This window comes from Notolabrus celidotus, chromosome 4 (assembly GCF_009762535.1).
Source record: "Notolabrus celidotus isolate fNotCel1 chromosome 4, fNotCel1.pri, whole genome shotgun sequence".
In the NCBI taxonomy this organism is placed as follows: domain Eukaryota; kingdom Metazoa; phylum Chordata; class Actinopteri; order Labriformes; family Labridae; genus Notolabrus; species Notolabrus celidotus.
Genome location: NC_048275.1, coordinates 26,571,243 through 26,588,471, shown reverse-complemented (window position 1 = coordinate 26,588,471; position 17,229 = coordinate 26,571,243). Strand labels below are relative to the sequence as shown.

Here is a 17,229-nt window from a genome sequence, read left to right as displayed (position 1 = left end):
TGAAGCCACTTCCCATCCAAGTGATGCAAGCCAAACCAGAGTTACTACCTGGAGGTTGTAGCCTATGTTTCCACCAGCCAAGTTGTATTTTACATCCATTAGTGTTCTACAGAGAATGACAGTGTGATTGTGGCAAGGTTTGAGTTTATTCATACATATGAATCTATTCATGTAAGGGATTTAGGAACATAAAAAATCCCACACACACCAGAGCTGGTTTTCCCATCATAAAGGATTAATTTATCACATTGTCTGAAGATAGCAATGCTTGTTTGGTCATGATTACTGGATAACTTTCTGATGATTGAGATAACTTATTAGAATTTATTGTTTACTATAACTTATGTATATTATATACATCTATTTTTTCTATCATATTGCTTATTCTTTCATTACCAACCAGTATCACACCATGTCAACCTGGCACTACTGAAACATGTTTAATACTGCCTGTAATTACTTCTATTTAATACATTTGTAACATTTGTATTTATCTGAATTCCATTTGTAACATTGTATATATCTAAATTGTATTCTATCTTATACTGTCTTTATTTATCTATTTTGATTTTATCTTATTTTATTTTACTAATTTAGCCCCCCGAGGATCAATAAAGTAATATCTAATCTATCTTATCTTATCTGAACAACATAATATGCTAGCCACTGTGACAGGTCAGACTGAAATTTTTTAGTTGAGATCTCTGGAAAACAGCTGAAATCCCACAGGATAAAGATTAAATAAATGTGTAAACGACCGTTTAGTACAAAAGAGGATTAGGGCCACTGAAATATGAAAAAAGTAAGAATTCTGACTGTAATCTTAGAATTTCGACTTTAACTCATAATTATGAATAAGAATTTTATTTTTTTTATTTTTTTTCGTTACTTACCTAACCGCTAAAAAACCAAACAAAATGTCAGTGGCCTTTCCATACCTTGGGGTTGAAGGTTATCTAACAGCTCTCTTTGCTGCCAAGTTTCCTGCTCATCAGGATGTCCTATAATTTCCCCATGTGCATCACATTCTGACTGACATTCCTTGTGGAGCAATTGTAGATGCAGTGTTAATATCTAATTCTATATTTCCTAATATTTTAGGTTAAGTCAGTGTGAAGCGGTGTGAAGCGGTGTGAAGCCGACGCAGGCACACACAGGAACCTTTGTTACCGGTGATTGTGCTTACACGGACTATTTAGACAGTTACACGAGCGACCTGTCAAGGCGAAAACAAGCAGTGCCCAGTGCCTCAGCCTTCTCCCCTCTGCAGTAAGATCTCTTATAATGTCACATTTGTTACCTTTGCTACTGAAAATATGTATTTCACTGCTCATAGCGACTCTGTGTTTCTGCTCGTAAACATTTCAAGTCTTTTTAACTCTTTGATTTCTGTATTAGCAAAGTAACACTTCGACTTTGAGCCAACAGCTGGACTTTGTTTGTGTCAGCTTATCAGCACAGTCATCTTAAACTAAACACATCAACAAAAAAGGATTAAGTGTGATTCAGACAATGAATATTGAGTGTATTATGGCTTGATGCTACTCCCTGGTTGTTGCATGCTTGATGGTTGGTTAGCGTTGCTGTGTTGATCCAATTATCTAAGCTGGGTTTGTTTATCCTGCTGTCATAGTTCACATCAGCTCACAGTAAAGCCTTTGCTGCAGATAAACGACAGTCTTATTGGATATTGTTGTTTGCCCTTTCACTGTAGCGTTAACTAAAGCATCAGGGACTCAAACCTAAATGCTAATGGCTGTGGACAGTGGACAAATATCTTGAAGGGAGCCTGGTTTCCAGGTTTCCAGGTTTCCAGGTTTCCAGGTTTCCAGGTTTCATTCACCCCCTGCTGTTAATAGCCTTTGTTTTTACTATGACAGGACAGACATCTTAAGGACACACACACAAAACATGATTTCCCAACGTGCATTAGAGAATAGTAGAGTTGCACCAGTTTAGACACTCAGGGACAATACAGGGGGCCGTCCATAAAGTGCCATAGAGAAAAACAAATGCAACAAACATATTTAATCAAACCAGCCTGGTTGGGTGTTGTGTCAACAAACACATTCGCTCTCCTCTTGGTGATACTTTAACAAGAGGCTCAGGAAAATATTATTTTATATAGTGTGGGGGTCATAACTTAGGTTTCAAATAAAGTAAGTTTGGTTTTACTTGAATTGAGTCCCAGACTGACATCTACATAACTGACTTGATATTGAAGTAACTGCACCTTTATTTGAGTTGAATATTTTAGGCATCTTGTCCTCCTGTCAGCTACTGTAATTTGTGATAACCAGCTGATACATCCACAGAGAACTGTGTCTTACGAGAAGAAGCTACACATTGTGGTGTCTTTGCGCTTCAAGTCATTCGATTTTTAGTGATCTGTCTGTTCTTTAAGGACTTAGTGTTTCAAGCATTGAGCCATTAACTGTTCAGTTATTTGTGTGGGTTGGTCATAGAGCAATCAATTACTAAGTTTACATGGGTTGTAAACTATATGCTCAGATATGCTTAGACCATTGAGAATTTTAAATCTTTACTTAAAACGCACCTCTTTGCATTGGCTTTTAAAACCTGTTGAGCGAGACATGCAACATTTTATGTTGATTTTATTTATTGTGGCTTTTTCTTGTTATTATCTATTGTGTGATTGTGTGTTAATATTGTTTTTTAATTACTATTTATTTGTTTTTTGTTTTTACTGATTGTGTTTTTAAGATTGTACAGCACTTTGGCCAACTTTAAAATGTGCTATATAAATAAAGTTTGACTTATCAAGTGATAATTAATCAATTATCACCTTGCGTTAAAGGTGAAAGCTAAATATCTGACAGAGATCTTTTTTTGCCAGCTACTGTACTGCCAAGTTCCCTGCTCATCAGGATCTAATCATTTACATGTACGTCACACACTGACAGAACTTTGTGTCAGTTTGTTGTGGAGTTAGGCTTCAGTGTCTTGCCCAAAGCAGTCTGGGTTGCATGCTGTGGTTCGTAGAAGACCTGTTTTATCCTGTGATCCACAGTCACCCCCACTGCTTTACAAAGCTTACATTTATGGTAACTTAAAAAAGCTTCTTCGACTTAGTTTTCATGTGAAACAGGCTATATCTCTGTTTTATCATTTTTAGAAGAGCATAATTTCATCTATCTGAGTGTGAGCTCAGTGATGCCTGTTTATCCTCTGCAGGCCTGCAGGATGGCCCAGGCAGACAGCAAAGTGCTGGTTCTGGGAGCGCTGGCTGGAGTGGCTGGCATCAGTCTGGCTGTGGTGTGTTACCAAGGCTTCAAGACAAAACGGAGAAGCTCCTGTCCAGGGTTCTACCTCAACAGAAATAATGACCAGGGGCCCGGCCTCATGCTGGTGGATGGTCCAGGTATGCCCAGGGGCCAGATTGAGGTGCTGGAGCGCCTGGAGGCCCTGATCCAGTGCGTGTCAGAGCTGAAGGAGGAGATGAAGTCGTTGAAGAATGCTCTGCCGACACTGCCAGACCAAGTCAGGGAGGAGCTGAGGGGGCGTGATGAGGGGAGGCGAGCCAGCCCGCTCCATAGGAGCACCCCGACACGGAGGAAAAGGGCTGCTGGCAGCATCAGTGGGGCCAGAGCTGGGGGGCGGAGCTCAGAGGAAGCAGAGAGTGAGGGAGGGTGAGTACCATAAGAGCCTGGAGATTTAAACACTTATTTTAAATGTTTTCTCACATTAGAAAGGATGTGAACAGCACCTTGTGTTTAGCATACCCCCTAAATGGAACCATAATCCACACAATGAGCATCATGCTGTGTTAAAGATCACTTGGAACTAGTGATTGAACCTGTAACTCTTCGGGAAAATGTTTACTGAGGTAACAAATCAGTCATGAACTTGAATACAATTTTTTTCTTGATCAATGTCTTTTTATTGGTGAATTACAAGAAAAAGTAAACGTACATTCATTTTCATCGTACAAACTTTTTTCTCCCCTCCCCCCAATGTCTCATTTCCAGCACCAGAACATAATTGCCAGAAATTAAAAGGCAAAACATATATACATGTAAAAAAAAAAAATAATAATAATAATGTTAATAATAATAATAAGACATGACAAATACACTCATACATATAAAGTACTCACTCGACTCAGGACCTGCCCTCTTAGGTTTGGATATGCTTGTTTCTTCAACTTTTGTACACTCCCAAGAGCATCTTCAAACTAACTTGCAAGAAATAGCTGGATTTAGTTTAAATACAGTCAAAACTGTGCCACATCATGCTCTTTGTGCATTTTTTTTGCACTGCTCTCTGCAATACCTCCAATTATTTAACTGCCACGATGCAGTAAGCACGCTGGCAAATACTAAAGTTTGTAAAGCTTCTTTGGCATCTCATAAAGATACATAAGTTACATTAGTGTTGGTTGCAGACAAAGACATTGATGTTATCTACATCTACATCTTCTAATAGTCTCCACTTCCAGACTGTTGACAGGGAGCTTCACTGCACAAAGACTAAAAGGTCAAAAGTAGTTAAAACAATTAGAAAATATAGACAGAGAGCACTTTGCAATGAAACAGTGAAATTGCATTTAACTGTGCAGCCCTAGTTTGAGATTTTAGTCTGAGTCATCACATTATATTTTGATGTACACAAACAGTTTGTGCTGGCATGACAGTGAAGACAGCATTTTGGAAGGTGTCATCAGTACATAGTTTGTCCAGCAGACTTCACTGTTGACAACACTTCAGCTGCTGCTCATGAGCCGACACAGGAGCACATCTGAGCTGAAGGTTTTCAAACAGCTGTAAAAGTCTGCCTCTGCTGCAGCTGATCACAGATATCACACTCGCTTTCATCCGGCTTATTTCTTAATCTTATAAAGAATTCCAGCAAAGATATGCACGATAGATTCACTGCAGATCTCCAGCCCAACAGGTGGTAAACTGTGAACTGATGTCAGGTTAATTTACACTTTATCATCTTATCTGACGATCAGTGTGAGGATCAAACATTTTGTGGCCCTCCCACTTTACCAGTCAGACTTGCTCGCTCCTTTTCAGTGCTAAATTATACTGATGACAGTATGTACATTGGCCTCAGGCGCTGCACAGAACAGCAGACTAATCAAGCAGCACATGCCCAGTCATCCACCTCCAACCTCAGCCAAATGCCTTGAACATGTGCCAGCCTCGGATAACATAAACAACAGATGTGTGTCTTTTCAATAGACTATCATTCTGAGACTCATCTCATAAAAACAAACATCAAATGCTGATTAGACCAAAACTTTCAGCAGCCGTGCAGCACTTTGACATTTCACTTACTCGGCATATTTTAAACCCATCTTTTGGAAAAGGTGTCAAAGACGGTAAAGAGACTCTTATACATGCAGGTCTTTGCAGGGGCATTCTGTTCGTCACTTCAGTTCATGACCTGGTGTGACCACTGATCTTCTCTGTAGGAAGTAAAGTTTGTGAAGTGCCAAGAAGACAAGCGTCTGTCAAACCCTAACCATACAGTTTTAGCTGTGCGGTGAGTCTTAGATTAGAGCTGCACGGCTCCTCCCTGCTTCTGTTACTGTCCTCACAATGATTAATCAACTGCCTCCCAGCCATTTTTTACAACTACAACAACACTAAGTAGGCCAAGTGAACATCCAATGCACCCTGGGTAATGAATGCTAACTGTCTGTGTCCTCTAAGAATCACATTCCATGCAGAGGTTGGGTCCTGTTTATATTCTTTATTGTTTATGTTGACGTCAGCCGTTATATAATGTTTAACATGATTAACTCAGGAAAATGGGTCAACAGCAGAGCCAGGCTTAAAAAGAAGAAGCCAGAGGAATAATGTTTTAATTTTCATATGAGAATTAAATCAAAATGTTGAGACTGAAGCTAATATATGAAGAACATTTGATCTCTTTTTCTGAAACCCTCATTTTTCTTGCACTTTGACTTTTTTATCCATTTTAACTTTACTTAAAAATGGTGCTTTTACTCTGAAACGTTCGCTTAATTTTAATCGGTTAGTTATCTCTGAAAGCTAAAAAAAATTTAAAAAAAAGGAAAAAGGAAAAGGAAAAGAAACCCTCCTCTGGCCTTAATTGTTGTATTAATACAACCAGACAAAGACAATGGACAAAGAATTGAAAGAAAAAACATTTTGGTTCAGGAATGTTTTTGGCACTGAAAGTAAAACATGTCAAAACTGCTGATAACACCATACAGGACTTCTTTCATGATGGATAACATTTATATCATGGGAGTTAATCATTATACCAATGAAAAGGGGATTCTCCAGCCTTTGAAATCAATCAACCTTTAGTATAAGGTTCAATATTTTTAAAATCCTTTCAGGAAGAATGGGAGGCACGTATTCAAGATTTGACCCCAAAATGATTTTAACTGTGATGACAAGCATCTGTTGAATTTAGTCAGAGAGCACACCTTATGGTTTGATTTTATATCCATTTACGCAGATCTGCCTTGACATTAAGACCACTGACAGGTGAAGTGAGTAACATTGATTATCTCTTTACAATGGCACCTGACAGTGAGTGGGATCTGTTAGGCAGCAGAGGAACATGTAGTCTGGTAAATTGAGTGTCAGAAGCAGTCTGACAAGGACCAAACTGTGATGGCTAGAGGACAGGGTTAGAGCATCTCCAATACATCAGCTCTTGTGGGGTGTACCTGGTCTGCAGGGGTCAGTGCTTACCAAAAGTTGTCCAACATCAGAAAACTGGCAACAAGTTCATTGACTGCTGAAAAAAGTCAATGCTGTTTGAAAAAAGAGGTGTCAGAGCACACAGTACATCAGAGTTTGTTTTTTATTGGTCTGCGTAGCAGCAGAATGGTCAGGCGGTGGATGCTGACCTCTGTCGGCCACCCAGAGTACCTACAATGTGCATGTGCAGCATTGGACCAAAGAGCTTTGAAGAGGGCGGCCTGGAGAAACATGACAATGAGTTCAAGGTGTTGATTTGGCCTCTAAATTCCTCAGATCACATTTGTGCATCTGTGGGATGTGCTGGACGACCAAGTCTGATCAATGAAGGACCCACCTTGAAATGTACAGGATTTAAAGGATCTGCTGCTCACACCTTCAGAGGTCACACCTCCAGAGATGTAGTAGAGTTTTTAGGGTCAACGTCTTGACAGGTGGTTGTTATGTTATTGCTGATTGTGTATACACAGGTTAAGAGGAGCCAGCACAGGAATGTATTTATTTATAAAGCTATACAAAGTCTGCCGGATGTCAGAGATTGTAGCTGCCCAGAATAGAGAGCACAGTGGTGTGTGAGCCATGGACAGTATTAGTGTGGAGCATCATGGGATTCAGTGTTCAGCTTCTGTAGGCATTGGAAAAGGAGCATTTATAGTTTGTTGTGGTCGTATATGGTTAAAAAAAGAAAGATATCAATAGTGTCCCAGCCTGGAGGGTAAAACAGAGTTCATACATTCAAGGTTCCAGTGAACATCGTCTGCTACTTGTGCTCCAGACAGTGTGTATTGTAAATTATAAAGCTGGAGCACACTCTTGCAGATGCTACACGTACTACTCGAACATAGTTCACTGCATTATATGTTCTGCAAACGCAAACTTGTGTTGGAAAACACACAACACAGTGATACCATGTCTTATAAGCAGATATAGCAGGCAGGCTTTGCTGTCTATACTTGTGTTACCTTTTCCCTCCTCGTTGGCTAAAGGAACAGATGGAAGTGTGAGGGTGCCCTCTAGCAGGTACAGTTCACAGGTTTTGAGTGGCAGTCGTCGGCTGCATCAAATGCTCTTAATTACAACCCGGGTTATTATGCTTTAAAAGAAATCACCTCACGCACACACCTCCCATAATTAGAGAGCCTTTCCTGCCGCTCTGTTATTTGTATGAGCAGAGGGTGTGGGGGTTAGTGGGAATGATGCAGTGAAGATATTTTCAGCCCCTCAGGGAGAGTATAGCGTTCCCCCAGAGGAGCCGGTTACACCCCTAATCCTCACATCCATTTAAAGGGCTCGTCATGTCTGCTCGACTGGCTTGGAACTGTTTGGAGAACATCTCCGCATAAGATCCTCGTACGAGCCGCCATACTCAGGGTTGGGTAACAGTTGTTGCATGTTTGTTGAAAACTAAAGCCTTGAGAATGCATTTAAGATTAGCAAGATTAGTGCAGTTATTCCTTGGTGCAGAATGGAAGTATGCAGACATCTTAGTTCAACGTTTTGCTGCCATACTTTGGTATTGAGCTTCATCAGTTTTTGTCGTTAATGAGAGGAAACACATCTTTAGGTGTGAAGTTTACTGAACTTCTGCAAATAACAGCTTTAGTGGGGCTGGAGATTTCAAACAGGGGGGATCCAGCAAGTATTCACAGGTGATGCAACATATCTCCCAGCAGGCACTGCTGCAGAAACTAAGCACCAAGGGACAAACATTCATATTTCTACTCTGTAGCTAACTGCATTTGCTAGTTTAACAGTTTTCTACCATCTGTGTTGCAGCGTTTTTTTTTTAGTTCAATGATTGCAGGTGATCATTAAAAGATATAAAACATCTCCTCATGAATCACTCCTCTGTGCACTGTGTGTTTGTAGAGACACTCCAAGTATGACCAGTGTTGGCAGTGTACGTGATCAGACAGTCTGAGTAACAACGTACATTACTCCTTCTGAAATGCTTGCAGGTAACTCAACAATTAGCATGACGTGATGTCAGAACTATTGAGCAAGGCTTGTGTCGATCAATACAGGAACATGCAGACCTTGCCACTAAGAGGTTGAAAGTTCTAGCTGTTTATTCCTCTCACTCGTCATGTGTCACAACGGCTTCCTCTGAGCAGGTAAGGAGACCCATCAATCACCTCGTCTGTGTGCCAAGCTGTCAGAGGCCTCATTTCAAAGTGTCTTGTAGGAACTTGTAATTCCTTGAACAGTTCCCGTTGAGTTTATTCACATCACGTCGCTGTAGCTTAAGGACATTACCACTTCTTTTCTTCCTCTTCCAAAAAAATAGCATTTATGGATACTGGATGGTTGTTGATTTAAGCATTTTTAAGAAGAAGTTTTGTTTAGTGGTGGGCATGTCTGATCAACACGCAGAAATGTTTAGAAAAGATAGAAGGGAGCTCATTGTCTGTGAAGCGATTAAAAGCTTTAGTATAACTTCCCTGTGACGTCATGGGACGTGTTGCTCTGCAGGCAGCTGTCCATATCCGAGACATTCAAGTACATATCACACTATTCGGAGAAAGACATACAAACAAGTTTCTTGAATGGTGCACAGTGTACACAGTCCTCACAGAGCAGACATCATCTGTTGTATGATGTGTCCCGAGTCACCCTGTCAAGTGTACGTCTGCCCACCCACGCTGCCTTTTCTATGGCATCTATGAAATGTTTATTATTGTCAGTTACTGTAAAATTTTGTGTACAGACGCACCTTTAATACCGATTTTGTCTTCTAAAAAGTGAGCTGGATCATATACACTAGTTTGACCAATAATAATAAATGCTGTGAGAGGTATTTTATTGGGTGTGATACTGTAATGTAATACAAAGATGGCACAAACAACCACTTCACTGCCAAGATATGCTGAACATAGGGAGCATGATGATTAGCAGCAGCAGCTAATAAAAAGCCTTTCCTCATTATTTCATAGTCATGCATTTAAAAAAAAAGGTTGCTATACTGTTAAGTAAATAAATAGCTTGGCACGTGGTTTGATTGAAAAGACTCCTCAGTTTGAGACAACAAATGGGCAGTGGAGGGTGATGATGCAAGTCTCTGCAAAAAATCACATAAAACAAGTAATTCAGGTGTCTGTCAGCTCATCTCCTATTGGCCAGAGAGTTATGAAGCCTAATGGCTGCATGGATGAATGATTTTCTGTATCTCTCAGTCCTGCAGCGCAGAGAGATGAGCTGTCCACTGCCGCCGTTTCTCTGGTCCACAAAGAAGTTGTGAAGAGGATGATCTGTGTAATTTAGAATGGCCTCTGACTTCTTCTGTGTGCATCTCTCAACCACAGCCCCCAGTGAGTCCAACCAGGTTCCAATCATAGTGCCAGCTTTTCTCACTCATTATATGGGTACCCTATGTGGAAAATGGGTCACTCTTTCAAAGAGTTATCATCCAAATCTAGCCTGACTGGATTTTTTAGACTAATGCTGATTTTAGAGGGTACACATTAAGCATTTATTGATTTCAATGAAAGACCCGAGAAGGTTTGTAACTAATGCTGAGGATAACCTCAATCTGAACCAGAATGTCAACCTAATGGTGCAGACTTGTTTTATGCAGCTAAGGAGACTCTCCAAAATGAGTTCATTTTTATCTAGAAAAAATCTTGAGACAGTCATTCATGCTTTTATATCCTTCCGCTTGGACTTCTGTAACTCACTGTATACATGTCTAAACAAACATAGTTTAAACAAGTTACAGCGTGTCCAAAATACAGCAGCCCGACTCCTCACTAGAACCAAAAACAGAGACCACATCACTCCTGTTTTAGCTTCCATTCATTGACTCTCGATAGATTTTAGAATCGATTTTAAGATTTTATTGTTGACTTTTAAAGCACGCTCTGAACTCACATCCAAGTACATATCTGATCTCCTCACCCATACTTGCCTGGTCGTACCCTGAGGTCTTCAGCCAAGGCTCTGCTTGCCGTCCCACAGTCGAGGTTGAGGACCAAATGTGACCGGGCCTTTTCTGTCATGGCACCGACCCTCTGGAACAACCTTCCGAGGAGATCAGATTGGCCACCTCATTATCCTCTTTTAAATCTCTTTTAAAAACACACTTGTATAGATGTGCTTTTACAGGAGATGCCACCTGAGTGTGTTTTATCTCAGATGTTTTATTATCAGGCAGTATCACTGGCAGGTATTTACTCTCTTTATTCGTTTTATTATTTTATATTTTTCATATTTCTGATCTTTTAATTGTTTTAATCTTTGAAATGTTGTTGTTTTAGTATTCCAACATTGTTTTATCTTAACCTCTTGTCTTGAACTTTTTTTTATCTTCCTCTCTGTCGTTTTCTTCTTGCTGTCACCTCCCTCCATGTTATTGCTTTTTTATTCTTTTTCATTGTCTTCCTCACATTTCTCTTTTATTGTCTATTAGTTTCTTTTCTATTTGTAAAGTACTTTGTAACCCTGTTGTGGGTGCTAAAAGTGCTACATAAATAAAGATTATTATTATTATTATTATTATTATTATTATTATTATTAATAATATTAATATTAATATTAATATTATATAAAAAAGTCAGCCAAGTACAGATATCATGAGTGAATAAATTAGTATCAGCTGAAAATAGAGAAAAACATATATATCTAGATGTAACACACTCTGGTTGATATGATGCCATTCACGATTCATGACGATGGGTTCATGATTCAATCCCTTCACAATTGATATGGGGTGTAAGTAACTCAGTTGATGTTTACTGTAGAGAAGGAAATGCCTCCACACACTGTTACCATTACTTGTGGTGCCCTTATTTAGCCCTTCTTACTGCCTTACGCTTTCATTACATCCTACTTTGAAAGTAAACATGCTTCTTTATTTCAAAAAGATGCAAAACGTACATCCACTAAATCATAAAGTTACAGGAGGGTATTAAATCATTTTTCTGTCCCTGTTACTTGTAGAGCAGGTGGGGAGATTCTATGTGTGTCCTGTCCTCTTTTAGCACATGGAGAGAGAGAAAGTCTAATTGTTTATTGAAAGCAGATGCTAATCTCATCTAGGTAAAAGAATCTGAAATATTTAGTACACTTCTGGTGTCCATCCTGGTATCAAGCATGTGGGAAACACTGGTGGTTCACCCTTAACAGCAAGATCTTCAGCTGCTGCTGCTGTCATCTTCAAAGCAGATGACTCATTCCCCTCTCTATCTCCCTCATCTCCTACTCTATCTATGTCCTATCTGTGAAGAGACGAATAAAAGCTCAGAAATTAACTTCAAAAACAAGAGATGTAATGATGTCAAACAAGAGAAGTCAAAGGCTGAAATTCTCTTTAATTTCTGCTTTAAATGTTGGCATTTTACCATGAGGTCATTGGGTTTGACTTGTTTTTGGAGTCAGCTTCAGGAAATGAAGTTGCTGGCTCTTTTGTGTTCATGTCATCTTTCAGTCCTGAGATAGCTGCATCACTCACGTGTCTTTCTTTACTGTTGTTCTTGCCTTTTGGCCAAAATCATAAATCGAATGTCACTTGTGAACAACACCAGGTTCCTAAACTGGTTTCTTCCTCCAGCTATTTTAGGAGCAGAGTAACAACATCCTAACAGAAGTGCTATTTATGGTTAAACATACAAGATGAATTGTCGCATTCATTATTGGCGTTTAGTTTCCTGATGTGTCAGTCACAAATGAGTGACAGGTTTTTCCTCCCTGCCTGTATTATCTACCGCAACAAAGGAGAGCATAGTTAAGAATCTCTGATGTTGCCTGCAGCTGATGTGTGAGAAAGTTGGAGTCAGTCCCTGCCCAGCTCATGAGAGACAGGGGGGGCTCTCTTTGCAGTCAGTCAGCCATTGTTGTAAAGGAGGCTTTTAGGAGTCTTGTCACCACTGCTGCACGTTGAATGAGCGGAGCTGCATGTTCTAGGGCTCGCTGATGTTGGGATGGTAACACTGGTTTGTTTTGAGCGAGTCACCGAGGAGACTGCCATCGCTAAGCTCTATTGAGAGATCCCTTCGTGGCCCCGTGGGGTCTGGGTACTGAATGGCGATCTCCTCCAGTGAGCACACAGCATGTTGAAAATAAAGCTCTCCTCTCTTTAGCTTTAAATAAAATTGTTGCGAGGTCAGACAGAGCATGGTCGCTGCACACTGAGATTAAGACCGAGTACAGCGGCTGGATGTGAGATATTTCAGTGACAGAATTTCTGATCGTGTAACTAACCTGTTACCTAAATAATATACGTCAGACCAGTATGAAAATATTGACTGATATAATTTATTAAGAGAAAAATCAACAGATGAATGATGAAGTGCTTGAAATTTAACCCTTCTGTTATGTTGCGGGTCAAATAATTATTTTTCAAAAAAAAAAAAGTTAAGTCTTTTTTCACTATGAAACTTCTTCTGCTTGGCTTAATTAGCATGAACAACATATAAAATGAAAATGGTTCATTTCACACATTTGTAACCCTGCATGTTTATATTACACAGATGCTGTTCATGGGTCAACTTGACCCGGCAGTCAAAGTGGAGGCTAAAAAGGGTCCAAAGTGTCAAATGTTTCTTTGCAACTGTGTGACATATTTCACCCCAATCACTTTCCAATGTACATAAAGAAAAATTTTACCATGAATTTTCATTAAAAAAAAACCAAGTGAGTTATCCTCTTTGAAATATGATCTGTGAGAATTAAAGAACACCAATGCACTAAGTAATGATTCGTATGGTTAGTAATGGAGTTAATAATGAGATTTAAAAAAATGTTTATTGGGATTTTTTGGGGTTCTGACAATTTTGAATTATTGAATATGCCTCCCTTGGGTCAAGTTGACCAAGGAACATTATTTGCTGTCCCTAAGAAACAAACATAACAGGAGGGTTAATACATAATGAGGATTGTGCATAGATCTGTAGACTGTGACTGTGATCTATGCAAAGACACCCATAGTTCTGCATTTCTAAATAACAAATTGTCTGTCCTGCTACTCTGGCTTTAGACAGTGCCGAGAGTATTCAATAGATACTTAAAGATAATATCTGATTGAGCCCTGTCAACCTCTCCAGCTAAATTCATTCATTTATTGTCAACTCAAAGTCTCAGGTCGTCTCCCTTCTCCCAGCTTTATTGCTTCCATCAGAATTTTCTTTTTTTTTTCTTTGCATGTGCATCTTAAACAAAAGAAAAACACAACTTTTCACTTTTTTTTTTTTTCTGTCTACCCATACAAACTGAACCTGCCCGCAGAAAACAAAACCATGTCATGTGCGTGTGTTGTAGGTGGGCCTGCTGGTATGTTATTGTTGGTGTTGAAGTGCTGATGACAATATTTAGACGTGTTCTTTCAGAGCTATGCACTGCTAGTAACTTTGCAAGGATGATAATGGCTCCCTTACACAATCATGTACACTACACAAACACACACTAATACAAATAGATCTTTAGTTTCTTTTTTCTTTCAACTCAAGAGATTGATGAGCCGTGGAATGGCGTGACGGGAATGCGCTGATCACTCAGTCCTCCAGCTCTGCTGAGTAAATAACTGCAGGGACTGCTCAATGAATACATTGACAAAAGGATGAATGAATTAGGGTATGAATAAATGACAAAGTCCAATAATGTGACTGTCTGGATACAGTTGAAAAGTCATGTCTGTCTGTTGTAAGTCAGTGCTCTGCAATATGGTGAGAGCAGACCACAACAGTAAGAGTAAACACGAGAGCACGCCCATTCAGGTATTTTCAAGATGGATTATATCGAATAACACATGCCTGGGTTTACTCGGGTTGGTGCAGGGGGGAAGTAAGGTGGTTGAAAGACATCACACTCCATCTTTAAATCATAGTAGAAAAACAAATGAAGATTAAATATACTCTGAGTCTAGTTGCTCTTATAATTAGCACCCCAATTCCAAGATAGTTGGGATGCTAGGTTCCCACAAACAGATTTGATGGTATGCAAATCATTTAAACATTTTATTCAATTGAAAATAGAGCAAAGACAACATATCAAATGTTGTCATGTCATTTAAAAATATATATACGTTCTGTATTTTAAATCTGATGCCAGCAAAACATTTAGAAAAAATGTGTAATGCTAAAGGAGCATAATGAGGAACATCTTCCAACTAGCTAGGTTAATTTAAAAAAGGTTTGAAACATGACTGAGGATAAAAGGGGAATTCAATGGCCTGAGAAGAGGTTCACATCTCTGAAGGACTGTGTGAGTGAATAGTTCAACATTTTCAGAATTATGTTACTCAGTGTAAAATTGCAAAGAATTATGGACTTACATCTTCTACATTTCATAGCATCATTGAAAGATTCAGAGAATCTGGATCAATACAAAAGGGACAGTTACAAAAACCAACACAAGTTGGCTGTGATCCTCTGGCTTTCAGGTGGTGCTGCATTAAAGGCATGACTCTGTAGTGGGCATCACTGCATGGGCTGCAAATAAAGATGTATACACATACAGGTCAAAATTGTACCATGGAGGGTAACTTTAGTTGGGCATGAAGTGCTGGGTGGGAACCCTACAGATGCTGCTTAAAGTTTAATGTGTTTGACTCTTCAGCTGAAACTTTTTTGGTGGCAGGTTTAGCAGTCTGGGGATCTGTTGTGTCTTTGGTAAGTCTTATTTCTGAAATTATCCCACACACTACCAACTTCATTCATTCCTTCTTTGATTCTTCTTTTCAATGGATTCAAAACTTCACTGCTGGTCCCTATGCTAATGTTAATGTAATGTAGTGTAGCCTTCATGTCTCTTGGTAAGCATGGCACATTAAGCTGGTAACAGAGCCTTTACAATCAAATGATAACAGGGCGACATTTTAAAGTGCATTTCATAGTAAAACTAGTTAATTGCTACACTCTTACTCAAACATCCTCATTTTGTCTTTAATGGTTAAGTGTGTAAGATTTAGCATAGCAGAGATGGAATATAATCATCAATAGTATATTTTAAGTATTACAAAATTACCTCCCAAGAACAATTGTGTGCGTCATACCTTCAACTAGAGCTCTTTAAACCTACAGAAAGGTAGCGTATTTCTACAGTATAGGCCAGAATGGATAAACTAATCACCACCAACAAAGCAAGCCTGTCATTGTTTTCTTGTCGTCTCTGTAAGATCTCCTGCATGTTGTTCAGAAGAGGAGGGTAAAGGAAGTGGTTGTCTGATGGTTGGCAACAGTACCGATGGATGCTACTAAATCTTGCATTGCTCCTTTTAACTAATGTCAACACATTTTTAGGTCACCTCATGGAGAAGGCAAGTCCATTCATCAGTCATAATTGCATATGTACACACCCACCCAACATTTATTCACCGTCCTTTAAAGTGGCTTCTTCATTCTTCTCTGACTCCTCAGGGAATCATGCAACAGCTGAGCTGCTCAGTGGTGCACAGTTCTGTGCCGCTAACTTTGACGGCTGTTTGGTGCAGGGCAGGACGCCTACAGTTGGTTTTGAAGCTGCAGAAAATAACATGAACAAACTTAATTTTCAATTTTGCAAAGTGCAAAAGTGAAATAATGAGCTGAAACTAGAGCGACCACTCTTTAGATCTGAAAGTAAGGGCACAGTCAGGTTGTAACTCTGCAAGTTGATCACTGAGTGATTCCTTCCACATGCGCTGTGATGTGTAGTCCCTTGTTTATATGAAAATGCCAGAAGCTCTTTTTTCTTTCATTAAAAGTGGGATGATCACAACAGACAACACAACATTGTTCTCTGTTAAGTAGGCCAGCATTCTTCACACCAGCACAGCTTCATTTATGTTGTTGACGTGATCAGCTCTGCTGCGTTATTCTTGACAGTTCCTTTGTTGACTGAAGAAAATCTGCAGCTAAAAAAAATGCCCTCATATTTCCCTGTTAATCACAGCACTCAGGGCTGAAGGTGTGTATTGTGGGGTGGGGTCAGGAAGCAGCCTCCAGCACGAGGCACCTGTTAGGTCCCAAGTGTTTCTGTCTGCGGCCCGCTCTGACACATCCCTCCAGAACCATGGCTCGCAGCCCAAAATATTCCCTTAACCACCAATGACGCACATGCGGTAGCTGCCAACACTTAATGGAGGCTTTTCATATTTTCACTCTTGTCTATGTCTTTCATTTTTTACCTTTACCATTAATACGACTGCTTTTTTACTAGAATTAGCTGAAGGTGTTTGTACACACTTACAGAAGTTGAAAGGCTTCATAAAACATCTAATGCGAGCATTGCGTGCCTCGCCCGACAAACAAGTCTCCCTGTGTTGGTGCAAAAGCCTTCAGGTGTCCGCGTTAAGGCGTCAAGAATTTAGAACAGTCAGTCTTTATAAACAATTAGATAACCCACTTATGTAAACACTTTCTGCGTGTAAACATGCAGGTAAAATTGATCCTTTAAAATCAGCACCTGGCAGGAGAAGGTAGTAATAATACGTGTTAAGACTTCAGTGTTGGATTGAACACAGAGGGGCTCTTAAGCAGAGGTGTTTCCAGCCCACCTCACAGGTAGAAGATGGTTTAGATAAGACTCAAGCTGCCGTCATGTACCTCAGGGA

General features: G+C 39.7%; 1 protein-coding gene across 1 annotated transcript in view; it reads left to right on the top strand.

The window, feature by feature from the left end:
* The first annotated feature begins 1,161 nt into the window (after positions 1 to 1,161).
* Positions 1,162 to 17,229, top strand: part of LOC117812106 (regulator of microtubule dynamics protein 2) — a 46,115-nt gene continuing 30,047 nt past the window's right edge. The window contains exons 1-2 of the mRNA XM_034682708.1: positions 1,162 to 1,269; positions 3,196 to 3,650. Of these exons, the coding sequence (XP_034538599.1) occupies positions 3,205 to 3,650 (446 nt within the window). The 5' untranslated portion in view covers positions 1,162 to 1,269; positions 3,196 to 3,204. The remainder of the gene's footprint in view (positions 1,270 to 3,195; positions 3,651 to 17,229) is intronic.